This window comes from Pseudophryne corroboree, chromosome 4 (genome assembly GCF_028390025.1).
Source record: "Pseudophryne corroboree isolate aPseCor3 chromosome 4, aPseCor3.hap2, whole genome shotgun sequence".
Lineage (NCBI taxonomy): Eukaryota > Metazoa > Chordata > Amphibia > Anura > Myobatrachidae > Pseudophryne > Pseudophryne corroboree.
In genome coordinates, this window is record NC_086447.1 from 272941458 (window position 1) to 272967971 (window position 26514).

Below are 26514 nucleotides of genomic sequence, written 5' to 3' on the forward strand. Positions count from 1 at the left end.
CCTCTTTAGGCAAGCATATCAAATTCCAGAACCGCCCACATAACTTTCATAAACCTTCCTATCAAATTGCATCCACTCTGTACAGTCCACACATATCCACACGTCTTCTCATTCTATGCAATAGATAGCATCTTTCCTTGTGTACACATGCCTATTTCCCTATAGATTGTAAGCTTGCGAGCAGGGCCTTCCTACCTCTATGACTGTTTGTTATCACCCAGTTTGTTATTGTTATTTCAAATTGTAAAGCACAACGGAATTTGCTGCGCTATATAAGAAACTGTTAATAAATAAATAACAATAATAATAAATAATAAATGTGGGAAGGGGGGCACAGTGAGGCATGTGGGAAGGGGAGCACAATGAGGCATTTGGGAATGGGAGCACAGTGAGGTATGTGGGTTGGGGAGCACAATGAGGCATGTGGAAATGAGAGCACAGTGAGGTATGTGGGATGGGGCAGGGGAGCACAGTGAGGCATGTGGCATGTGCGAAGGGGAGTACAGTGAGGCATGTAGGATGTGGGAAGGGGTACACAGTGAGTATGAGGGAACAGTGAGGGATGTGGGATCAGGAAGCGGAGCACAATGAGGCATGTGGGAGGGAAAGGGGAGCACAGTGAGGCATGTGAAGTGCGGGAAGGGAAGTACACACAGGCATGTAGGATGTGGGAAGGGGTACACAGTGAGCATGTGGGAAGGGGAGCACAATGAGGCATGTGGGATCGGGAAGGGGAGCACAATGAGGCATGTGGGATGGGGAAGGAGAGCACAGTGAGGCATGTGGAATGTGGATTATGTGGGAAGGGCAGTATACTGAGGCAAGTAGGGGTAACAGTCAGCATGTGGGAGGGAGAGCAGAGTGAGGCATGTGGGATGGGGAGCACAGTGAGGGATGTGGGAAGGGGAGCACAGTGAGGGATGTGGGATAAGGAAGCGGAGCAGAATGACACATGTGGGAAGAGGAGCACAATGAGGCATGTGGGATGGGGAAGGGGAGCACAATGAGGCATGTGGAATGGGGAAGGGGAGCACAATGAGGCATGTGGGATGGGGAAGGAGAGCACAGTGAGGCATGTGGAATGTGGGAAGGGGAGTATACCATACTTGCCTACTCTCCCGGAATGGCCGGGAGGCTCCTGAAAATCGGGTGACCCTCCCGGCCCCCCGGAAGAGCAGGCAAGTCTCCCGATTTGACGGGGTCCCCCCTGCCCATCCGCCCACTTTGTGTGTAAAGTGGGCGGTCCGGGCAGACAATGACGCGATTCTTGCTGAATCGCGTCATCGTAGCCACGCCACCTGCATTGTAATGCCGGTGATCGCGGCATTACAGAGCAGGGGCGTGGCTTAAAGAAGGCATCACCGTAACCACGCCCCTGTCCCGCCCTTGCTCCGCCCCCGTACTGCTTCCGGTCCACCCCCTCCATTCGTCAAAGTGCTCCCGGCCCGCCTGTTGAGCCGACCTGGCTGCTCTCTCCCGCAGAGAGCAGCCAGAATATCGGTAAGTATGGAGTATACTGAGGCATGTAGGGGTAACTGAGCATGTGGGAGGGAGAGCAGACTGAGGCTTGTGGGATGGCGAGCACAGTGAGGGATGTGGGAAGGGGAGCACAGTGAGGAATGTGGGATAAGGAAGCGGAGCAGAATGACACATGTGGGATGGGGAAGGGGAGCACAGTGAGAGATGTGGAATTGGGAAGGGGGCATGTGGAATGGGGAAGGGAATCACAGTGGGGGATGGGGAAAGGGAAGCACAGAGAGGAATGTGGGATGGGGAAGGGGAGCACAATGAGGCATGTGGGATGGGGAAAGGGAACACAGTGAAGAATATGGGATGGGGAATGGGAGCACAGTGAGGAATGTGGGATGGGGAGCACAGTGAGGTATGTGGGAAGGGGAAAACAATGAGGAATGTGAAATAGGGAAGCGGAGAACAGTGGAGGGAATTACAATAACACCACAGTATATGCACTTTCCTGCCCCCAGCACATTGTGAATACATTACTTCATGCTTTCACACTCAGCTGTGCTACTGCACATTTGCATAAGATGTAGCCACTGTGACTGGAGGTACACGGGGGGGGGGGGGGGGTGTCTGGAATTAACTTACGCCCCTCAACAAAATCATTTAATATTCTTGACTATGGTAAACACTATATGATTAGGATTTATAAAATTAAGTTTACTCCTGCAGTGCATCTATGATCATACACAAACTTAGTGTTCATGTGGTCCAAGCATGAGCTATGAATGACAGGATCTCATCCAATTTGGCCATCCTTGTATGAGGAAAAAATGAACAGGGATCTTTACGTTTACCACTCAGCCCAAGAGGTAGTGTCGGACTATAGTATGTGTAGCCAGATTTACTTTACCACACAGCTAAGCATGGGAGAAACTCTATCACGTTCTGTGGTTTGCTGTGTAGAGACGGCAGAACCAGTTACAAGGACTTTTGGGAGAATCGTAACAACCATCCAGAGAGAATACTGAATGGAATTTTTTTTTAATCTACTGAGATTTACAAATGAGAGTTAGGATTACATTTCAGGCAGATTGTACTTATTAGAAGATCTCAGACGTTTCTTGCACATATTACATTTCAAACATATGGCTCTCTTTTACACACTGTGTATATTTAGAAACCATTATTTAAAAAGACATTGAACTATGTCTGAATAATTAAAAGAATAATTCACTTCTGAAAGTCACAACATGAAAGACAATAGCATTACATCTGTGTACCTTTTAGGATGCTGGCTATGATTGAATCTGTGTGATCGGCCAGTAGATCTGCTTTGGCAATGGCTACAAGGGAAATGTAACTTGACATATTTCTGCACAGTTCCTTGTTTCCCTTTTGGAGAAATCTCACTGCAACAGGGACAGCAAGCGACATAATTGAAGGTCTGTTATAGTTCTGTCAAGGTAAAAATATAGATAATATTAATGATATATACTGTATCATACTGTAGAAGCTGCAGTAACAATCAACAAACAGTACGAATTAGGTCTCTGAATAATATCTTTTATCTTTAACATAGAAATTTGCTCTGAACTAGTAATCAGCTGAATAGAATAGTTGCTATTATTTTTTTGCACTGCTTAAACCTTCTTATCTGGAGCAGTAATAATATCCAGCTCACCCAGTATCTTATGCTGCTCCTGTGGTACATTCTGCCTGATTCATGTTAATTATATGGTAATTGCAGCTGTCAATACAATTAATTAAATGATATATAGAAAGACATACTGTGTCCATCTCTATCAATCATTAACTGAAATTGTTCACATGTGCTGACAGAATTTTCTTCAAAAGTGTTTTTCTGTCTTAAGGAGTCACGGCTAGTATTAAGAGGAATATTTATCATAATCTGCATCTCAGATGGGATGTGATAAATTTGCCCACATTCATATTGCAACATTTGAATACATTGCAAGATTACATCATATATCGTATGCAGGGACAGAGCTTGTTAGAAAGCTTTCTGCTGCGAGGTACACTGGGCTCCACAAGTCTGGACAATGGGGTGTAGAGTAGGATCTTGATCCGAGGCACCAACAGACTCAAAGCTTTGACTGTTCCCAGAATGCACAGCACCGCCTCCTATATCACCCTGCCTCCCAGCACAGGAGCTCAGTTTGTCAGTTGGTGCTGCAGTAAGCAGGCACTTAACAGAGGGGCTGCTCCAAGCAGCCCTGAGAAAAGCTTTTTATGAGGTAAAAAGTGAAGACTTCAAGGGCAGCAGCGGTGGTAAATGTTTTGTGACATTCACTGCTGCAGCTCCAGCTCTCCCCAGCGGCGCTGTACACTCCCGAGCCCTGGTTGCCGGGTACCTACAGCGGAGGCTCCGGTTTTCTTCATGTTAGACACACACGGCTGGGGCTCTCCAGGATCGCGTGGCCGCGCTTCGGGAGGTGGTAAGTGGGTCCCGGTCTTTATCGCGATCCGGCGCGGTCAGTGGGAGGCGGGCCGCACGCTGGCGGTGGACACTGTGGCAGCACAGGCGATCCCACTAGATCACCAGGGCATGGGCGCAGGTCGGGTTTTCTCTCTAAACCACTTCTTATATCACCCACAGTACCCGGTGGTTTTGCCAGCAAGGGGGATAAGGCTTAGACCTGAAGCCCCTCCCCCAGCCCCAGGGCGCCATTTCCCACAAATGTTCCCGCCCTGGAGTTGCATATCTGTCTTTTCCTCACTCCCTGTCAGTGTCTGCGGCGCCATTATCCCTCAGTTCACTGTTCCTGGGACTGCTTGGGCAAATCCTTCTATGTAAAGCCGCCTGGTTGTCAGCGCTGTGCCTTTACATGACACTTAAGTATTCTACCTGCCTTTTTAGACAGTGATAGTTAAGAAAGAGTGCATTTAGTCAGGGTTTTATAGTACAATTACCCTGTGATATACATCCAGTTCTTACTGTGTACCGTTATATCTACTGTTATATAGCTGTGTAAGCTAGTCCAGTGCAGTATTATTGTCTGTAATAACCTCTGCATTGTACAAACTTTGACCTTCTGTGTGTGCATTTGATAGCTGAGTGTTGTCCATCTCGTGTCTTTCACTCAACTTGCTATCCCTATATTCTATAACCTGAGGGGGCTTGGTGCGTCAGGTGTTATCTAATAAAGGATTTTCACAAAGATATACTGTATTACGTATTTTTCTCTGTGATTTGGTCACCATATCTCTGCTTTATTTCTGCTAGTGCTGACTACACTGCGCAGGGGTTTGGGTTTGGGATATTGTGCTGCTGATAATTGTACTGTGTTACCTCATACTGCAAGTTATATCATGTCTGCTTCTGAGGGTAACGGTTCTGGGGCGGAACACACTGCTGGTGTTGCTGAAGCCACAGGCACATATGAGGAGAATATAGCAGCTGTGGGCTCTGATTCTGGGGGCTCCTTGCCCCCCAGTGGGACTGTGGTAACGGAGGCACATACTGACCCACCGTGGGCCGCTTTTTCCACGCTTCTGCATACACTAGTTCATAAACTAACACCCCCTATGGGACCCCCAATGCCGGTACAACCGTATGTGGGCCCTGCAGCTAGCCCGCCGTGTGCGGACGATTTATCTGCTAAATTGAAGAAGTTGAACCAGTCCTTGACTACTAAAAAGTCTGACCAACGCTCGTCTAAGTCCAAGAGGTCCTCTAAGCGAGCGCTCGTCTCCTCACAATCCACTGCTGTCACTGACACCTCGTCTGATGAGGACGGCACTTACACTGACCCCACAGGTTCTGACTCAGATATGGCTGATGGGGAGGGTAGTTCACATGTGGATGTTCCTGACCTTTTGGAGGCTATTAAGTTAATTCTGCAGATTACGGATGATCCCGAGCCATCCGTGCTTCCTAAGAAACCAGATAGGTTCAAGCGTCAGAAGGTGGTTAAACAGGTTTTACCTCACTCTGATCACCTAGTGGATATATGTCAGGAACCCTGGGAAAACCCGGGTACGAAGTTTGTGCCTCAAAAGAGGATGCTGGCTCGCTATCCCCTCACGCCAGAGCTGTCTAAGAATTGGGAAACACCTCCTCCAGTGGACTCGCATGTGGCTAGGAGGTGGTTTCCTCAGCTCTAACTGTCACTACCGTCACGTCTCTGAAAGAGCCTACGGATAAACGTGTGGAGGGTTGTCTAAAAGTGATTTACACCCTCACGGGTGCTGCACAAAGGCCTACTATTGCAGCTTCATGGGCTGCTGAGGCTATTGAAGCATGGGCCTTGGAGTTAGAAGCTGAAGTCTCCTCTGATCATGCTAGACCAGGGGTGGGCAATTATTTCAGCTGAGGGGCCACTTGACATTTCCTGTCAGTATCCGAGGGCCACATATAAAATAGCAGCTCCCCCCACTTGCCAAAAATATAGGGACGTGGCTTCATGTGGAAGGGGTGTGGGCAAAAAATAATACAGATTCATATTAGGCTGCACAATAGTCTCCATTATTCAAATTGCGCCACACAGCGCCACTTACACACATTACACCAGGTAGAGCCCCTTTTACACACATTACGGCAGGTAGAGAGCCTTTTTACACATTAACATTTTATTTAGGATAATTATTGTGCAGCAAGCAAATTATCCAGTGTCTTATGGCCCCTGGGGAAAGGTGTGACACGGTGAAAGAACACGGGGGGTGTGACACGATGACAGAACACGGTGGGGGTGACACAGTGACAGAACACGGTGGGGGTGACACAGTGACAGAACACGGTGGGGGTGACACAGTGACAGAACACGGTGGGGGTGACACAGTGACAGAACACGGTGGGGGTGACACGGTGACAGAACACGGGGGGTGACACGGTGACAGTACACGGGGGGGTGACACAGTGACAGAACACGGTTGGGGTGACACGGTGACAGAACACAGGGGGTGTGACACGGTGACAGAACACGGGGAGGGGGGGTGACAGTGACAGAACACGGGTGTGTGACACAGTGACAGAACACGGTGGGGGTGACATGGTGACAGAACACCGGGGGTGTGACACAGTAACAGAACACGGGGAGGGGCGGTGACAGTGACAGAACACGGATGTGTGACACGGTGACAGAACACGGGGGTGTGACACAGTGAAAGAACACGGGGAGGGGAAGTGACAGTGACAGAACACGGTGGGGGTGACACGGTGACAGAACACGGGGAGGGGGGGGTGACAGTGACAGTACACGGATGTGTGACACGGTGACAGATCACGGGGGGGTGACACAGTGACAGAACACGGTGGGGGTGACACGTGACAGAACACGGTGGGTGTGACACAGTGACAGAACACGGTGGGGGTGACACGTGACAGAACACGGGGGGGGGGTGACACAGTGACAGAACAGAGGGGGGTGACACAGTGACAGAACACGGGGGGGTGACACAGTGACAGAACACGGGGGGGGGGCGGTGACACAGTGACAGAACACGGGAGGGGTTGGTACAGTGAGAGCTAAAGATCTCTCCCCCAAACCTAAAACAGTCTAACGCCACTGCCCGCACACACAAATATACGCACACTATCAGACACACACACACACACACACACACACACACACACACACACACACACACACCCTTTCTTTCTCTCACTTTTCCCATTAACTTACTGATCTGGCTGGCAGTGGCAGGAAGGATGGATCTGCAGCAGTCTGGCTCTTGTCCCATGTAGCTCCGCCCTCTGAGGGCCCGTGTAGCCCCACCCCCTCCTCGACATGTAGCCACGCCCCCTTTTCAGCTGAACACAGCCGTTGTCACTGGGGACTCTGGAGGCGGGAGGAGGAGGCTGCTACAACGCAGCAGCAGCAGGGGAGAAAGGCGCCGCCGGCAGCTTGGAGGTACTGCAGTGCAGAGCAATGACAAGCAGCTCAGCCGGTCGGGCCGCTTGTCATTGCTCGCTGGTGGGAGGCAGTGGGCCGTGCAGGATCGGTTTGCGGGCCGCATCCGGCCCGCGGGTCGTATTTTGCCCACCCCTATGCTAGACAATGCTTGTCATATATTGTCACAGCATCTCGATATATTAAAGAGGCGGCTTCTGATGCCAGTATCCTGGCAGCCAGGGCCTCTACTACGTCAGTCCTGGCTCGCCGGATATTGTGGCTGAGATCCTGGTCTGTGGATCTGGACTCTAGAAAAACCCTGGAGGTACTCCCTTTCAAGGGAGATATTCTGTTTAGGGAGGACTTAAATAAGATAGTGGATGACTTGGCTACTGCCAAAACTGCCTGTCTACCTAATACCACTCCTTCTGTGTCGAAGGCTAAAGGTATGCCCTTTCGACCCTTTCGTCCTTCAGGTAAAGCAAAAAGTCAGGCGTACCATAAGCAGGCCCGCACTTCCAAACCTGGTAAGCCGAAGCCCAAAAGAGCCTGGGCTGCCCGTCAGCCAGCAGCCAAGACGATAAGCCTGCCGCATGACGGGGCGGGCCTCCCCCTGGGGGATCCTAGGGTAGGAGGCCGGCTTCTAGGGTATACCCAGGAATGGTTGAAGACCACTTCAGATGCCTGGGTACGGGAAGTCGTCACTCGAGGTTACGCCATTGCCTTCAAAAACCGACCCCCTCATCGATTTTGCCAGACAGACGTCCCTTTGGACCGGACAAAGGCAAAAACTCTACACTCGGTGGTACAGACCCTCCTGGATACAGGAGTCGTAGTACAGGTGCCTCTTGCTCAGAGGGGCCGGGGGTACTATTCTCCGCTGTTTCTAGTCCAGAAACCGAATGGGTCCTCCAGGCCCATTCTCAACCTCAAGGCATTGAACAGGTTTGTGAAGATTTCCAAGTTCCGTATGGAAACCCTTCACTCTATAGTTCTGGCCTTTGAACCTGGGGACTACATGGTCTCCTTGGACATACAGGATGCTTACCTGCATATTCCTATAGCAGTGTCACATCAACAATACCTGAGGTTTGCTATTGGCAACATCCATTACCAGTTTCGGGAGTTACCTTTTAGGTTTAACAACGGCTCCGCGAGTCTTCACCAAAGTTATGGCGGTGATGACGGTGGTACTCCGCCATCAAGGGGTCAGGATACTGCCGTATCTGGACGACTTGTTAATCCTGGTAAATTCCCCAGATCTTCTCCTGTGTCATCTGGATATGACGGTCCAATTTCTACAAGCCCACGGGTGGCTCATCAACTGGAAGAAATCCTCCCTGGTCCCTGCTCAGAGCATGGTGCACCTGGGAGCGCTGTTAGACACTCACAACCAGAGGTTGTTCTTGTCTCAGGAGAAAGTCCTGAAGCTTCAGGATAGGATTAGTTGCTTCCTTTCTCGTCCGCAAGTGTCGATACATTCGGCTATGCAGGTGCTGGGCCTCATGGTGTCAGCATTCGACATGGTGGTGTATGCTCAATTCCATTCTCGCCCCCTCCAGAAGCTGATTCTAGCCAAGTGGGATGGCCTGCCTCACCGGATCAGGTCTCACATGATCTCATTGACTCCGGAGGTCCGTCTGTCGCTGCTCTGGTGGCTCCAGGACCAACAATTGTGCAGGGGCCGTCCCTTCTGGATATCCAACTGGATGTCTAAGAGGTTGGGGTGCGGTGCTGGAGCAGCACTCCTTACAGGGTCGGTGGACCAAGGAGGAATCTCTCCTCTCGATCAACATTCTGGAGTTGCGGGCGGTCTTCAATGCGTTGAACCTGGCCCAGCATTTAATTCAGTACCGTCCTGTTCAAGTACAGTCGGACAACGCCACCACAGTGGCTTACATAAATCATCAAGGCGGCACTCGAAGCCGTTTGGCAATGAAGGAAGCCTCATGGAAGCCTCACGGATTCTACAGTGGGCAGAACGCCATCTACCGGCAATATCGGCAATATTCATTCCGGGAGTCCTGAATTGGGAAGCGGACTTTCTCAGTCATCAGGACGTGCATGCCGGCGAGTGGGGCCTCAATCCAGAAGTGTTTCAACTCCTCGTGGAAAGGTGGGGTCTTCCAGATGTGGATCTGATGGCGTCTCGACACAATCACAAGGTTCCGGTCTTCGGAGCAAGGACAAGGGATCCTCAAGCAGCATTTGTGGATGCGCTGGCGGTGCCGTGGAGGTTTCGGCTGCCATACGTGTTCCCTCCGGTGTCACTCCTGCCCAGGGTAATTCGGAAGTTCAAGCAAGAAAAAGGAAATCTGCTTCTCATAGCTCCAGCATGGCCCAGACGGCACTGGTTCTCAGACCTGCAAGGACTATCGTCAGAGCGTCCACTTCTACTTCCACAATACCCAGACCTCCTCGTTCAGGGCCCTTGTGTCTACTAGGACCTAGCCCGGCTATCTTTGGCAGCGTGGCTCTTGAAGCTTCCGTCTTGAGGGCTAAGGGTTTTTCTGAAGAGGTATTTCTGCCTTGTCGGTGTGGTTTCAGAGAAAAATTGCGACTTTACATGATGTTCATACTTTCACTCAGGTTGTGTTGCGTATCCAACCTCCCTATGTCCCGCCTGTGGCTTCTTTGGACTTGTCGTGGTTTTGGAGGCGTTGCAGGAGCCTCCATTTGAACCTCTTGGTTCAGCTGACCTTAAGTGGCTTTCCCTTAAGGTGGTGCTCTTGCTGGCTATTGCCTCTGCTAGAAGAGTGTCGGATCTGGGTGCCTTGTCTTGTAGTTCCCCATATCTGATTTTTCACCGTGACCGGGTGGTTCTTAGGACTCGTCCCGGATATTTGCCTAAGGTGGTTTCTTCGTTCCACCTTAATCAGGAGATTGTGGTTCCAGCCTTTGTCTCTCCTGATTTGTCTCCCAAAGAGCGGTCTTTGGATGTGGTACGGGCTCTCCGTATCTATGTGAAGAGAACTGCTTCTCTCTTTGTTTTGTTTGGATTTCACAAACGTGGCTGGCCTGCTCACAAGCAGACCCTGGCCAGATGGATTAGAATGGTGATTGCACATGCTTATGTGAAGGCTGGTCTGTCAGCTCCTGCTCACATTACGGCCCATTCTACTCAGTCTGTTGGACCTTCTTGGGCGGCCCACCGTGGTGCGACCCTTGATCAATTGTGCAAGGCGGCTACGTGGTCCTCCGGGAACACGTTCATAAGGTTCTATGCCTTCGATAATGCCGCTTCCCAGGATGCTTCCTTTGGACGCCAGGTTCTTGTGCTCGCTACAGTGCGTCCCCTCCAGTGACGTGCGGTGAGGTCATTGGTTGGGGAGGCACTGGCAGCTAACAAGCCCCCCCCCCCAAAAAAAAAAAAGTGTGGTCCCCCAACACATCAGTAAAACCAGCACTAGGCAGAACCAGCCAGGGGGAGTAATGCCATAGCAGGGGAGACACTCAGTGTGGTGTCCCCCTGCCATAACATTAATCTGCCCCCCCAGTCAGTCAGCCCTGGGTTGGAATTCCTCGGAAAGTGGGAACCCCAAAAAATAAAAATGGGGTCCCCCCTCCCGAGCAATAACCAGCACTGGGCTGATAGCCCAGTGCTATGCCCCGCACCCCTGGTGGCGGTGGGTGCAGGGTTCATTGTGTGTTAATATTGTTCTTTACAGGTGGCCTACAGGTCCCAGCAAGCCTGCCCCAGCATACTGGCACTTGGAGAACCACAAGTGCCAGCATGCCCGGACATAAAGGGCCTGCTGGCACCTGTAGTCCACCTGCAAAGAATAGTAATATTGTTCTTTACAGGTAGCCTACAGGTCCCAGCAAGCCTGCCCCAGCATGCTGGCACTTGGAGAACCACAAGTGCCAGCATGCCCGGACATAAAGGGCCCGCTGGCACCTGTAGTCCACCTGTAAAGAAAATATTAAACTAAAACACCACACAAAAATAAGCTTTATTAAACTGGGTCTTCACCTGGGGGTGGCGGCCTTTAAGATCTTTTGCGTGGCCGCCGCCTTCCCAGGGCTTCCGGCGTCTTCACCTGGGGGGCACCACCCCTCCCCAGGGCTTCCAGCGTCTTCACCCGGTGGGCGGCGGCTGCTAAGCTCTTTTGCATAGCCGCCGCCCAGCCAGGACTTCCGCCGTCTTCTTTCTTCAGGAGCTCTTCACTGCTCCTCCTCCGCCGTCGGACTGACTCTCCTCCGCCTCGCGCTGACTTATATAAGTCAGCCGGAGGGGGCGGGGCGATGACGCGGCGAGCCGTGATTGGCTCGCGGCGGCCATCTTGAATTTAAAAAATGACGCTGAGGCGCCATTTTTGAAACTGGAACCGCTCCGCTGCCAAACTCTGCAGATAAAGGTACATTTCCGCCGCCGCACCGCCGCCGCAACCCGCCACCCGCACCGCCGCCACCCGCACCACCGCCGCATCCCGCCGCCCGCACCATCGCCACATCCAGCCGCCCGCACCTCCTCCGCCAGCGTCGCCGACACAGTGATTGACAGCGGATCCAGTGACGGATCCGCTGGCCAATCACTGTGGCCTCACTGACAGGGACGTGCTTTCATAGGTTGAAAGCACGTCCCTGTAGGAAAGCGGCACCTCTAATGGTGCCGCTTTCCCATATATTTTCAATGGGCTTTTACAGCCCATGGCTAGTCCCCGCCCGTGCCCGCCCCCCGCTCCCCATACTTTCCCCAGTGACAACGGGAGGCACCACGATCGGTGCCTCCCAAACACATACAGAGGGGAGCAATGTAAAGAATAATATTAAGAAGATACATATGACACAGAATATGTGTCATATGCATCTTCTTTGTATTAACTTAATCATTAATGACAGGGGAGGCACTGCCTCCCCTGACTGCACGTCCCTGGTCCCCTCCCATAAGGAACTGATTTAGGACATCCCCATTGTCCAGACTTGTGGAGCACAGTGTACTCCGCAGCAGAAAACGAGTTTTATGGTAAGAACTTACCTTTGTTAAAACTCTTTCTGCGAGGTACACTGGGCTCCACAAGGCACCCACACTGACGCACTTAGCTTCTTTGGGTTGATATGGCATTAGCCGCTGACACTTCTCTTGTCATGAGAGTGTGGTATATGTGGCTACTAACCGTTGTCGTCTCTTTTCCTGCTACTGTATTGGGCTGGTTAACTAAAACTGAGCTCCTGTGCTGGGAGGCGGGGTGATATAGGAGGCGGCGCTGTGCATTCTGGGAACAGTCAAAGCTTTGAGTCTGTTGGTGCCTCGGATCAAGATCCTACTCTACACCCCATTGTCCAGACTTGTGGAGCCCAGTGTACCTCGCAGAAAGAGTTTTAACAAAGGTAAGTTCTTACCATAAAACTCGTTTTGTCACTGTGAATCCTCGTACTGCACTTCTCAATATATGTTTTGCAAAAAATACCCTGAGTATGTGACCACGCATGTGTTGCCAGCTAAGTCCCCATTTCCCACCCTTGGTCACCATCAGGGGGGTACTGGGGACACAGCTGTCCCAGCCAGTGACGTGCGGTGGGGTGAAGCAGGTGAGGCAGAGCCTTTCCTGTCATTCTTACGTTTGTACCAGAGTTTTCACTGTATAAAGTATATGATAAATACAAAGAATATGTTTGAAATATCTTCTTTGCATTATTCTAATCATTTTTTATAGCCAAAACTCTGGAGTAAAAAGTCTGGCAGGTGAGGCAGTACCTATCTTTTCCGCACATCTCTGATCAAAACTCACCAGATTTCCAGGAGTTTATACTGCTGCACCTGTGTATAATGACCAGATGTACCCTTTGGCTCATATTTTGAGTGTAAATTTGGCTCTGGTGCTAGCTAGTGCCACCTTAGCCTTTTAGCTCACCGCACATCCCTGGTCCCAGCCTGGCCTCTCATGCCGCTGTCCGCCCGCAGCACTGTATTGAAACATCCCTCCCAAAATAGGCGCCGTCTCAGTGGAGACAGTTATTAAAGATACTAGAGGAGGCCTCCAGTATCTTTAATAACTGTCTCCTCTAAGGCAGCGGCCATTTTGGGAGGGATGTTATCAATACAGTAGTTAGAAGTAGGCAGGCAACAGCTGTAGTGACATAACTGTGGGGTCATAAAATGGTGCTGCTCCATATGTGCATAGAAATTTTAATGTTATTTTTTTTAAACATATTATTTTTATTTATTTTTATTTTATATATATATATATATATATATATATATATATTTATTTATTTATTTCTTCGGGTGGGGGCTGCTTATTTTGCCAGTCCTGGGCCACACAATTTCTGATGGTAGCCCTGCCCCCCCAAACTGACAGCCAATGTTTGACTGACAGGAAGACGGCATTTCTTGGCAGAAACCTGCCGTTTTCTGGGTGTGTCCAAAAAATGCAGGCGTGCCCAGATGTTTTTAAGGAGGGCCTCTGACGTCAGCAATGCCCACTTCCAGCCTCTTGTGTCGCAAGAATTATGTACGATCTTGCCTGACGCAGATAGGAAAAATCTTTGATTGTCCAGTAATTGTGTATGGTTTTGCGACCAGCCTGCATATTAGGGTTAGCGATGCAGTCGCAATTTCTGCAATGGCATTTTGTCTCTATTTGTTTGAGGCAACTATTTGATCGCAGCAACTGCTTTTTAGCAGGAATTGCAATACTTACTGAATGAGGTCCTCAGTACACTGCATTGTCCCCATTCATTCTGTTATTCCATCTCAGGAGTTCCGCAACTCTGCCATCCAATGATGCTGCCATGACTACATGGTATGTTAAATCTCTTGTGCAGCACATGTCAGACCACTTCCATAATATTTTACAGGGCCACTTTTAGATCTCGATCTTTCCCTGGTCTAAGACACAACTGCAGCAAAAGACGCAAGGAAGGCCGCAATTCCGTACAATCAGGCCCTAGGTGGAGGGCTCCTACCCCCCTCAATAGACCCCACCCCATCATCAGACTGCACACCCAAAAGTGACAAGTCTAACTTCATCCTATTATCAACTTGTACTCTGTAGCATCAATGTCTGCATCGGGGTGTTGGTGGGATCTGCTGTCAGTCCGTGTATGCCGGACTAATGTTTTGAGGCACCCAACTCTCTATACCTACTCGCGTACACACAATTAGCACAGCTGTCATCACAATTAGTCAGCCCTACCAATTGTAGGAGCGAGTACAGAAAGCTGTGTGCCTCTAAATATCGTCCCGGCATACACAGACCGGCAGTGGATCCAAGCAATACAGTACACCAGTGTACCAGTCCGATTCTGTGTATCTCCACAAACCTGTGTGCCTGTATTTGACTTGTATTTACTCATGCTTCATATCTCTATGGTTCCAGTTTAATATGGTATATCATTTTCTTGATCTATAAAATGTAGAGATGAGCGGGTTCGGTTTCTCTGAATCCGAACCCGCCAGAACTTCATGTTTTTTTTCACGGGTCCGAGCGACTCGGATCTTCCCGCCTTGCTCGGTTAACCCGAGCGCGCCCGAACGTCATCATGACGCTGTCGGATTCTCGCGAGGCTCGGATTCTATCGCGAGACTCGGATTCTATATAAGGAGCCCGCGTCGCCGCCATTTTCACACGTGCATTGAGATTGATAGGGAGAGGACGTGGCTGGCGTCCTCTCCGTTTAGAATTAGAATAGATTAGAGAGACACTTGATTTACTAATTTTGGGGAGCATTAGGAGTACTCAGTAGTGTACAGTGCAGAGTTTTGCTGATAGTGACCAGTGACCACCACTTTTATTTATAATCCGTTCTCTGCCTGAAAAAAGCGATACACAGCACACAGTGACTCAGTCACATACCATATCTGTGTGCACTGCTCAGGCTCAGGCCAGTGTGCTGCATCATCTATTATCTATATATAATATTATATATATCTGTCTGACTGCTCAGCTCACACAGCTTATAATTGTGGGGGAGACTGGGGAGCACTACTGCAGTGCCAGTTATAGGTTATAGCAGGAGCCAGGAGTACATAATATATTATATAGTGAGTGACCACCAGACACACAGTGCAGTTTATTTAATATATCCGTTCTCTGCCTGAAAAAAGCGATACACACAGTGACTCAGTCAGTCACATACCATATCTGTGTGCACTGCTCAGGCTCAGGCCAGTGTGCTGCATCATCTATATATATATTATATATCTGTCTGACTGCTCAGCTCACACAGCTTATAATTGTGGGGGAGACTGGGGAGCACTACTGCAGTGCCAGTTATAGGTTATAGCAGGAGCCAGGAGTACATAATATTATATTAAAATTAAACAGTGCACACTTTTGCTGCAGGAGTGCCACTGCCAGTGTGACTAGTGACCAGTGACCTGACCACCAGTATATAATATTAGTAGTATACTATCTCTTTATCAACCAGTCTATATTAGCAGCAGACACAGTACAGTGCGGTAGTTCACGGCTGTGGCTACCTCTGTGTCGGCACTCGGCAGCCCGTCCATAATTGTATATACCACCTAACCGTGGTTTTTTTTTCTTTCTTTATACATACATACTAGTTACGAGTATACTATCTCTTTATCAACCAGTCTATATATTAGCAGCAGACACAGTACAGTGCGGTAGTTCACGGCTGTGGCTACCTCTGTGTCGGCACTCGGCAGCCCGTCCATAATTGTATATACCACCTAACCGTGGTTTTTTTTTCTTTCTTTATACATACATACTAGTTACGAGTATACTATCTCTTTATCAACCAGTCTATATATTAGCAGCAGACACAGTACAGTGCGGTAGTTCACGGCTGTGGCTACCTCTGTGTCGGCACTCGGCAGCCCGTCCATAATTGTATATACCACCTAACCGTGGTTTTTTTTTCTTTCTTTATACATACATACTAGTTACGAGTATACTATCTCTTTATCAACCAGTCTATATATTAGCAGCAGACACAGTACAGTGCGGTAGTTCACGGCTGTGGCTACCTCTGTGTCGGCACTCGGCAGCCCGTCCATAATTGTATATACCACCTAACCGTGGTTTTTTTTTCTTTCTTTATACATACATACTAGTTACGAGTATACTATCTCTTTATCAACCAGTCTATATATTAGCAGCAGACACAGTACAGTGCGGTAGTTCACGGCTGTGGCTACCTCTGTGTCGGCACTCGGCAGCCCGTCCATAATTGTATACTAGTATCCAATCCATCCATCTCCATTGTTTACCTGAGGTGCCTTTTAGTTGTGCCTATTAAAATATGGAGAACAAAAATGTTGAGGTTCCAAAATTAGGGAAAGATCAAGATCCACTTCCACCTCGTGCTGAAGCTGCTGCCACTAGTCATGGCCGAGACGATGAAATGCCAGCAACGTCGTCTGCCAAGGCCGATGCCCAATGGCATAGTACAGAGCATGTCAAAACCAAAACACCAAATATCAGTAAAAAAAGGACTCCAAAACCTAAAATAAAATTGTCGGAGGAGAAGCGTAAACTTGCCAATATGCCATTTACCACACGGAGTGGCAAGGAACGGCTGAGGCCCTGGCCTATGCTCATGGCTAGTGGTTCAGCTTCACATGAGGATGGAAGCACTCAGCCTCTCGCTAGAAAACTGAAAAGACTCAAGCTGGCAAAAGCACCGCAAAGAACTGTGCGTTCTTTGAAATCCCAAATCCACAAGGAGAGTCCAATTGTGTCGGTTGCGATGCCTGACCTTCCCAACACTGGACGTGAAGAGCATGCGCCTTCCACCATTTGCACGCCCCCTGCAAGTGCTGGAAGGAGCACCCGCAGTCCAGTTCCTGATAGTCAGATTGAAGATGTCAGTGTTGAAGTACACCAGGATGAGGAGGATATGGGTGTTGCTGGCGCTGGGGAGGAAATTGACCAGGAGGATTCTGATGGTGAGGTGGTTTGTTTAAGTCAGGCACCCGGGGAGACACCTGTTGTCCGTGGGAGGAATATGGCCGTTGACATGCCAGGTGAAAATACCAAAAAAATCAGCTCTTCGGTGTGGAGGTATTTCACCAGAAATGCGGACAACAGGTGTCAAGCCGTGTGTTCCCTTTGTCAAGCTGTAATAAGTAGGGGTAAGGACGTTAACCACCTCGGAACATCCTCCCTTATACGTCACCTGCAGCGCATTCATAATAAGTCAGTGACAAGTTCAAAAACTTTGGGTGACAGCGGAAGCAGTCCACTGACCAGTAAATCCCTTCCTCTTGTAACCAAGCTCACGCAAACCACCCCACCAACTCCCTCAGTGTCAATTTCCTCCTTCCCCAGGAATGCCAATAGTCCTGCAGGCCATGTCACTGGCAATTCTGACGAGTCCTCTCCTGCCTGGGATTCCTCCGATGCATCCTTGCGTGTAACGCCTACTGCTGCTGGCGCTGCTGTTGTTGCCGCTGGGAGTCGATGGTCATCCCAGAGGGGAAGTCGTAAGCCCACTTGTACTACTTCCAGTAAGCAATTGACTGTTCAACAGTCCTTTGCGAGGAAGATGAAATATCACAGCAGTCATCCTACTGCAAAGCGGATAACTGAGTCCTTGACAACTATGTTGGTGTTAGACGTGCGTCCGGTATCCGCCGTTAGTTCACAGGGAACTAGACAATTTATTGAGGCAGTGTGCCCCCGTTACCAAATACCATCTAGGTTCCACTTCTCTAGGCAGGCGATACCGAGAATGTACACGGACGTCAGAAAAAGACTCACCAGTGTCCTAAAAAATGCAGTTGTACCCAATGTCCACTTAACCACGGACATGTGGACAAGTGGAGCAGGGCAGGGTCAGGACTATATGACTGTGACAGCCCACTGGGTAGATGTATGGACTCCCGCCGCAAGAACAGCAGCGGCGGCACCAGTAGCAGCATCTCGCAAACGCCAACTCTTTCCTAGGCAGGCTACGCTTTGTATCACCGCTTTCCAGAATACGCACACAGCTGAAAACCTCTTACGGCAACTGAGGAAGATCATCGCGGAATGGCTTACCCCAATTGGACTCTCCTGTGGATTTGTGGCATCGGACAACGCCAGCAATATTGTGTGTGCATTAAATATGGGCAAATTCCAGCACGTCCCATGTTTTGCACATACCTTGAATTTGGTGGTGCAGAATTTTTTAAAAAACGACAGGGGCGTGCAAGAGATGCTGTCGGTGGCCAGAAAAATTGCGGGACACTTTCGGCGTACAGGCACCACGTACAGAAGACTGGAGCACCACCAAAAACTACTGAAACTGCCCTGCCATCATCTGAAGCAAGAAGTGGTAACGAGGTGGAATTCAACCCTCTATATGCTTCAGAGGTTGGAGGAGCAGCAAAAGGCCATTCAAGCCTATACAATTGAGCACGATATAGGAGATGGAATGCACCTGTCTCAAGTGCAGTGGAGAATGATTTCAACGTTGTGCAAGGTTCTGATGCCCTTTGAACTTGCCACACGTGAAGTCAGTTCAGACACTGCCAGCCTGAGTCAGGTCATTCCCCTCATCAGGCTTTTGCAGAAGAAGCTGGAGGCATTGAAGAAGGAGCTAAAAGGGAGCGATTCCGCTAGGCATGTGGGACTTGTGGATGCAGCCCTTAATTCGCTTAACAAGGATTCACGGGTGGTCAATCTGTTGAAATCAGAGCACTACATTTTGGCCACCGTGCTCGATCCTAGATTTAAAGCCTACCTTGGATCTCTCTTTCCGGCAGACACAGGTCTGCTGGGGTTGAAAGACCTGCTGGTGACAAAATTGTCAAGTCAAGCGGAACGCGACCTGTCAACATCTCCTCCTTCACATTCTCCCGCAACTGGGGGTGCGAGGAAAAGGCTCAGAATTCCGAGCCCACCCGCTGGCGGTGATGCAGGGCAGTCTGGAGCGACTGCTGATGCTGACATCTGGTCCGGACTGAAGGACCTGACAACGATTACGGACATGTCGTCTACTGTCACTGCATATGATTCTCTCAACATTGATAGAATGGTGGAGGATTATATGAGTGACCGCATCCAAGTAGGCACGTCACACAGTCCGTACTTATACTGGCAGGAAAAAGAGGCAATTTGGAGGCCCTTGCACAAACTGGCTTTATTCTACCTAAGTTGCCCTCCCACAAGTGTGTACTCCGAAAGAGTGTTTAGTGCCGCCGCTCACCTTGTCAGCAATCGGCGTACGAGGTTACATCCAGAAAATGTGGAGAAGATGATGTTCATTAAAATGAATTATAATCAATTCCTCCGCGGAGACATTGACCAGCAGCAATTGCCTCCACAAAGTACACAGGGAGCTGAGATGGTGGATTCCAGTGGGGACGAATTGATAATCTGTGAGGAGGGGGATGTACACGGTGATATATCGGAGGGTGAAGATGAGGTGGACATCTTGCCTCTGTAGAGCCAGTTTGTGCAAGGAGAGATTAATTGCTTCTTTTTTGGGGGGGGTCCAAACCAACCCGTCATATCAGTCACAGTCGTGTGGCAGACCCTGTCACTGAAATGATGGGTTGGTTAAAGTGTGCATGTCCTGTTTTGTTTATACAACATAAGGGTGGGTGGGAGGGCCCAAGGACAATTCCATCTTGCACCTCTTTTTTCTTTTCTTTTTCTTTGCATCATGTGCTGATTGGGGAGGGTTTTTTTGGAAGGGACATCCTGCGTGACACTGCAGTGCCACTCCTAGATGGGCCCGGTGTTTGTGTCGGCCACTAGGGTCGCTAATCTTACTCACACAGTCAGCTACCTCATTGCGCCTCTTTTTTTCTTTGCGTCATGTGCTGTTTGGGGAGGGTTTTTTGGAAGGGACATCCTGCGTGACACTGCAGTGCCACTCCTAGATGGGCCCGGTGTTTGTGTCGGCCATTAGGGTCGCTAATCTTACTCACACAGCTACCTCATTGCGCCTCTTTTTTTCTTTGCGTCATGTGCTGTTTGGGGAGGGTTTTTTGGAAGGGACATCCTGCGTGACACTGCAGTGCCACTCCTAGATGGGCCCGGTGTTTGTGTCGGCCACTAGGGTCGCTAATCTTACTCACACAGCTACCTCATTGCGCCTCTTTTTTTCTTTGCGTCATGTGCTGTTTGGGGAGGGTTTTTTGGAAGGGACATCCTGCGTGACACTGCAGTGCCACTCCTAGATGGGCCCGGTGTTTGTGTCGGCCACTAGGGTCGCTAATCTTACTCACACAGCTACCTCATTGCGCCTCTTTTTTTCTTTGCGTCATGTGCTGTTTGGGGAGGGTTTTTTGGAAGGGCCATCCTGCGTGACACTGCAGTGCCACTCCTAGATGGGCCCGGTGTTTGTGTCGGCCACTAGGGTCGCTAATCTTACTCACACAGCTACCTCATTGCGCCTCTTTTTTTCTTTGCGTCATGTGCTGTTTGGGGAGGGTTTTTTGGAAGGGCCATCCTGCGTGACACTGCAGTGCCACTCCTAGATGGGCCCGGTGTTTGTGTCGGCCACTAGGGTCGCTAATCTTACTCACACAGCTACCTCATTGCGCCTCTTTTTTTCTTTGCGTCATGTGCTGTTTGGGGAGGGTTTTTTGGAAGGGACATCCTGCGTGACACTGCAGTGCCACTCCTAGATGGGCCCGGTGTTTGTGTCGGCCACTAGGGTCGCTTATCTTACTCACACAGCGACCTCGGTGCAAATTTTAGGACTAAAAATAATATTGTGAGGTGTGAGGTATTCAGAATAGACTGAAAATGAGTGTAAATTATGGTTTTTGAGGTTAATAATACTTTGGGATCAAAATGACCCCCAAATTCTATGATTTAAGCTGTTTTTTAGTGTTTTTTGAAAAAAACACCCGAATCCAAAACACACCCGAATCCGACAAAAAAAATTCGGTGAGGTTTTGCCAAAACGCGGTCGAACCCAAAACACGGCCGCGGAACCGAACCCAAAACCAAAACACAAAACCCGAAAAATTTCAGGCGCTCATCTCTAAATTAAAATGGTTTTCCCAATTAAATGTAAAATTAAATTACTGTATATTACTATACATTGCTTCTATCCAGCACTGGAGCAGTGTTACTGTCGCCCTGTGCTTCCCCGGAGATAAAAAGTGTAGTGGGTGGAGAAGGTGTGTGATTCTCTACTGTAAGGCATGTACATGCATTATCAACTCCCAATATTAATGTAATCATTACATGGGCATTTTAACAAAGGAGGGGGCCCCGTATGCAGACTCCATACGGGTCCCCTCCTCTCTGTGGCAAAGTAGATTCTAGCAATGTGGCAGAGTCTACTGCATATGTGCAGGTCTTCGGAAACATGGCACAATTAATCTCTACTATGCATGCATGCGCAAATCACTGGGAAAATGGCCGCCGCACCATTTCACGGGTGATTTCTGCTGCATTGCTGATGGCAACCATAATTGTTATTAGCCATTTATATAATCTGAGCGTCAATTATATTATTATTCAAATACCTTATGGTAATGGAATAACAATTTAGCATACCTCCCAACATGACCCTCTCCAGGAGGGACAGAATGCTCTGCTTCTGGACTTTTCTCTTAATTTATTATTGCCGCTACCTGTTTTGAACAGGTTAATGGATAAGAAAGGTGTTTCACCACAGGTGATGGCAATCATAAATTAAGAGGGAAGTCCAGGAACAGAGCATTCTGTCCCTCCTGGAGAGGGTCATGTTGGGAGGTATGATTTAGGCAGAGTCATCTTTACCTCTTATATCATGTACAGGATTTGCTCATGGAATCACTGTGACATAATCATGATTCATGTCTGTGTGCTGTGCTTTCCAAGAGACTAAGCTTTAGAATTAGCTGGTTTTAGGGTTCCCTGGAGTGAATGGAGAGAGAGGACGAGCTCTGTTTCAGAGGCCAGGATTGGGTTTTCTGGCCTCCCAGCCACACAGCAGGATGATTAACACTACAGCTAAAAAGGTACTTGAGTCTAAAGTGTTTGTTACCTGACGAAAGAGGTAGGAAGATGAAGGGGAGAGAAAGAGAGAGAGAGAGAGTGGGCATGATTCAGAGCTGCATAGATGTGATTCCATTCTCTTTGGGACTTATACATTTATGGTAATTGTGCAAAGAGACGCCCACTGACGGCGTCTCACATCTGCCCCTCATATACATAAGCGGAAGCATTGGGAACATCGGTCAGAGAATCAGCCCACTAAGCAATCCTATGCTGCCTCAGACAGAGCTACTCTTCTAAGACGCCGGGGCCGCTGCAGCCGGGTCCTCTGCAGCTGTGAACGAATTTGCAGTAGCTGACCAGGCACTGCCCAGAAAACAGTCCCAACATGCTTGCGTTCTACAATTCACCCCCTGTTACGGGGTCTACCAGACACTTATTTGCTTACAGTGCAGCTATGGCGCATGCACAGTGCCAATAAATTGCTACACCGCATCAGACATCAACATTGCGTGCCGCTCTGATCAGGCACAGAGAGAGAAAAGGAGATATACATCCGTATTCCTTGAAAAGCAGGGTACACACTCAGAAGAGACAACGATCTAGCAATGGCCCAATTTATACATTGATATATCGTGCCCGCGTATACACTACACAATCTGCCATGCGTTTACAAATAATATTGGTGGTCCCCTATGTCGTGCAGAATATCAGGTGGAACGATGCGATAATGACAGATTGGGAGTACACGCTACACGAAGGTCATGCAGAGTGGCCGCAGGTACCATTATTGCATTACATACTGTGTAGTGTATACCCAGCTTTACTCAGACAAACTTGCTTACAAATATTACGTCTGTGTGTTGGACACTAGGATGCCTATTTATCAAAACTGCAGTGTCCACATAATTTAAGTATCCTTGCAATTTAGCAAAGGTAGAAAGCACTCAGCTAAGATTTGCAGGACACTGCAGTCTCCGGTTTTCTTTTCCAATTAATACATTTCTGAAAAATTTTACCTCACATAGGACCAAATGTAATAGAGTGAGAGTTTCAGAAAGTGAGAGATTTGGTAAGGTTTTTCAGGTTTTTTTTTAAAGCGGCAACAGAGGCGTAACTAGGGTTTTTGGAGCCCAGATCAAGATCAATAATGGTGCAACCCCCCCCTCCCCCCCCAAAAAAAAAAATATACAAAAGGAAAGTATGTGCACACGCCACCAGTGTCACTGTATATAAAGATGTCAGGGTGTGTATGTATAAATGTAGGTGCAGTGGTTGAAGTGGAATTTTTGAAGGGGGACTGAAAAAGTGTAGATAGCAATTATGCGCGCTCCGCGCTCCGGAAAAGGGGGCGTGGTCACTTAAAAGGGGCGTGTCCTTCAGTGTAGTAGGACCCCTTATACTATCTAGTACTGGTGCCCCTTTCACATTATAGCACATGGTATGAGCCGAAATTCACATTACCCCACACGGTATGAGCCGAAATTCACATTGCTCCACACAGTATGAGCCGAAATTCACATTACCCCACATGGTATGAGCCGAAATTCACATTACCCCACACAGTATGAGCCGAAATTCACATTATAGCACACGGTATGAGCCGAAATTCACATTATAGCACACAGTATAAGCCGAAATTCACATAATAGCACACAGTATGAGCCGAAATTCATGTTACAGCAGATGGTATGAGCCAAAATTCACATTTTAGAGTGAGGGGATCCTACCCCCTTAATTAACAAGGCCTGTAGGGCACTGTGGTGAGGGGAGCCTACCCCATTAATTAACTAATCCTGCGGGGCACTGTGGTGAGGGGAGCCTACCCCCTTAATTGACTAATTGCAGAGTTTAGCAGCGGAAGGGTTGCAGTTGTTTCTCACCCCAAGCTGTGGCGCTTCTTCCACCTCCGACACTCCACATCTTCGGCGCCACCCGGGATGCAGAGCACCGCACCGGGGATGCACTCTTTTCAGTGTGGTCTGCTGCGCTCCAAAGGGGTTCTTCTCTCCTGCTGCAGGATCCCGATGTGCACCATCCTCCCCGCTGTTACTGCCACAGTAAGCATTAGTATCGTTTACCACAGAGGCCATTTACTGAGGCATATGTATTAAACTTCGGGAACTGAGATGCCCTTCTCACCGTACAGCTGTGTGGCCGAGCCGGCCGGGGGGACAGCCAGCAGCAGCATGCCGGATATCAGCAGCCAAGGGTACATACTTGAGGCAGCTGGACAGAGGCGTAACTAGCACAGGGCGTGGGTGATGGTGTGCTGAGTGACAACAAGGGGTAAGTGATGGTGTGCTGAGTGAAGACACAGGGGGTATGTGATGGTGTGCTGAGTGACAACACTGGGTAGGCGATGGTGTGCTGAGTGACAACATGGGGTAGGTGATGGTGTGCTGAGTGACGATACGGGGTAGGTGATGGTGTGCTGAGTGACAACACAGGGTAGGCAATGGTGTGCTGAGTGACGACACAGGGGGTAGGTGATGGTGAGCTGAGTGACAACACAGGGGGTGGGTAATGGTGTGCTGAGTGACAACACAGGGGGTAGGTGATGGTATGTTGAGTGACGACACCGGGTAGGTGATGGTGTGCTGAGTGACGACACCGGGTAGGTGATGGTGTGCTGAGTGACGACACAGGGGGTAGGTGATGGTGTGCTGAGTGACGACACGGGGTAGGTGATGGTGTGCTGAGTGATGACACAGGGGGTAGGTGATGGTATGCTGAGTGACGACACCGGGTAGGTGATGGTGTGCTGAGTGACGACACAGGGGGTAGGTGATGGTGTGCTGAGTAACGGCAGGGGGTAGGTGATGGTGTGCTGAGTGATGGCAGGGGGTAGGTGATGGTGTGCTGAGTGACGACGACAGGGGGTAGGTGATGGTGTGCTTAGTGACGACACGGGGGTAGGTGATGGTGTGCTGAGAGACGACACAAGTGGTATGTGATGGTTGCTGAGAGATGACACGGGGTAGGTGATGGTGTGCTGAGAGACGACACAGGGGGTAGGTGATGGTGTGCTGAGAGACGACACAAGTGGTAGGTGATGGTTGCTGAGAGACGACACAGGGGGTAGGTGATGGTGTGCTGAGAGACGACACAAGTGGTAGGTGATGGTTGCTGAGAGACGACACGGGGGTAGGTGATGGTTGCTGGGAGACGACACAGGGGATTGGTGATGGTGTGGCTGAAAGACGCAGGGGGCAGGATGTGATTCTTGTTGAACCGCTGTTGTATGATGGTGACCTTGTTAATATTCCTACACAAACAGGCATCTTCTGGACGATGGGATCTCCTACATGACTAGTGAATACCGACTGAAGACGTCGTCTGCCTCAGAGGATACATTTCTCCAGAGGTTCCACACTGTGAGAAACCATCATACAGGTAAGGTGCGTGTGCAATTGAAAAGAATGTTTCCATTGTGACGTGTCATGGCGGCAAGCCCTAATTTCAGTGGCCATGCCCCATCTGGTGTGTGACCATGCCCCATCTGGTGTGTGACCATGCCCACTTTTTTGCGCGTGCGCTTTAGGCACGCGCACATAGCTTATATTATGAATCTTTGGGGGGGAGGGGGGCCAGAGGCGTAACCCTTGTTATGCCTCTGCCCCTTACCCGCTGGTAATATTGGAAGGCTATGGGGTGTAATGTAGTAGTAACCGACAGTGCCCGTCCCGCCACTACTGTTGCTGCCTCGGAGACCTGCACCCTGGTGACTCGGCCAGCCAGGCCATTCCTTCCTCCCACACACCCCGGTGCTCCGGTAACCTCCCCGTGTAGAATGAGTCCCGGCCAGCTCCTCAATTTCCCCGGCAGCAGTTGCTGTTACACCTATGAGTTATGTGAGCAGCTCCGCCTCCTCCTCTCTGCTGCCCGATCCGCCCTCCAAGTCCCCTGTCCTGCCTCAGCCCCACCAGCGCTAATGCCCCAGGCTGCTGTCCTTCAGGTTCTCCCCTAGCTGGTGCTTCGGTGCGTGTGCGATCCTCGCTGCCCACAGTCTCTGAGAAGCGCATGGGAACCTTTCACAGCTCAAGACGCTGCATCCTCGCAGCTCCATTCCCACCCAATGCTGCTACATGTCCTCCTGCTGCTAGTGCCGCTGCCCGGCCTGACTGCGAACTGCGCTCCCTGCAAGGACACCCGGCAGCTGCTTGCACTTCCCAAGGTGGGGGAGGACCCGGCTAGACTGCCTGTGGAACGTGCTGGCCTTGCACTCACCCGTGGCTGGGGGCGGACTACAAATGGGGTAAGAGGCCAGGGGGACTGGTTATAGTGGGGGTGCACTGTGCATGGTTTCTGTTCTGCCTCTGATCTCCCTGTTCTGCCCCCACCCCAGCTCTGCACTCCCT

The 26514-nt window shown here is 49.8% G+C and overlaps 1 protein-coding gene across 2 annotated transcripts in view; it reads right to left on the bottom strand.

Moving 5' to 3' along the window:
- VEPH1 (ventricular zone expressed PH domain containing 1) overlaps positions 1-26514 on the bottom strand; it is a 988289-nt gene that overhangs the window by 913430 nt on the left and 48345 nt on the right. For both annotated transcript variants that reach the window (XM_063916128.1, XM_063916129.1), the window contains exon 4: positions 2745-2919. In XM_063916128.1, coding sequence (XP_063772198.1) covers positions 2745-2919 — 175 coding nt within the window. The remainder of the gene's footprint in view (positions 1-2744; positions 2920-26514) is intronic.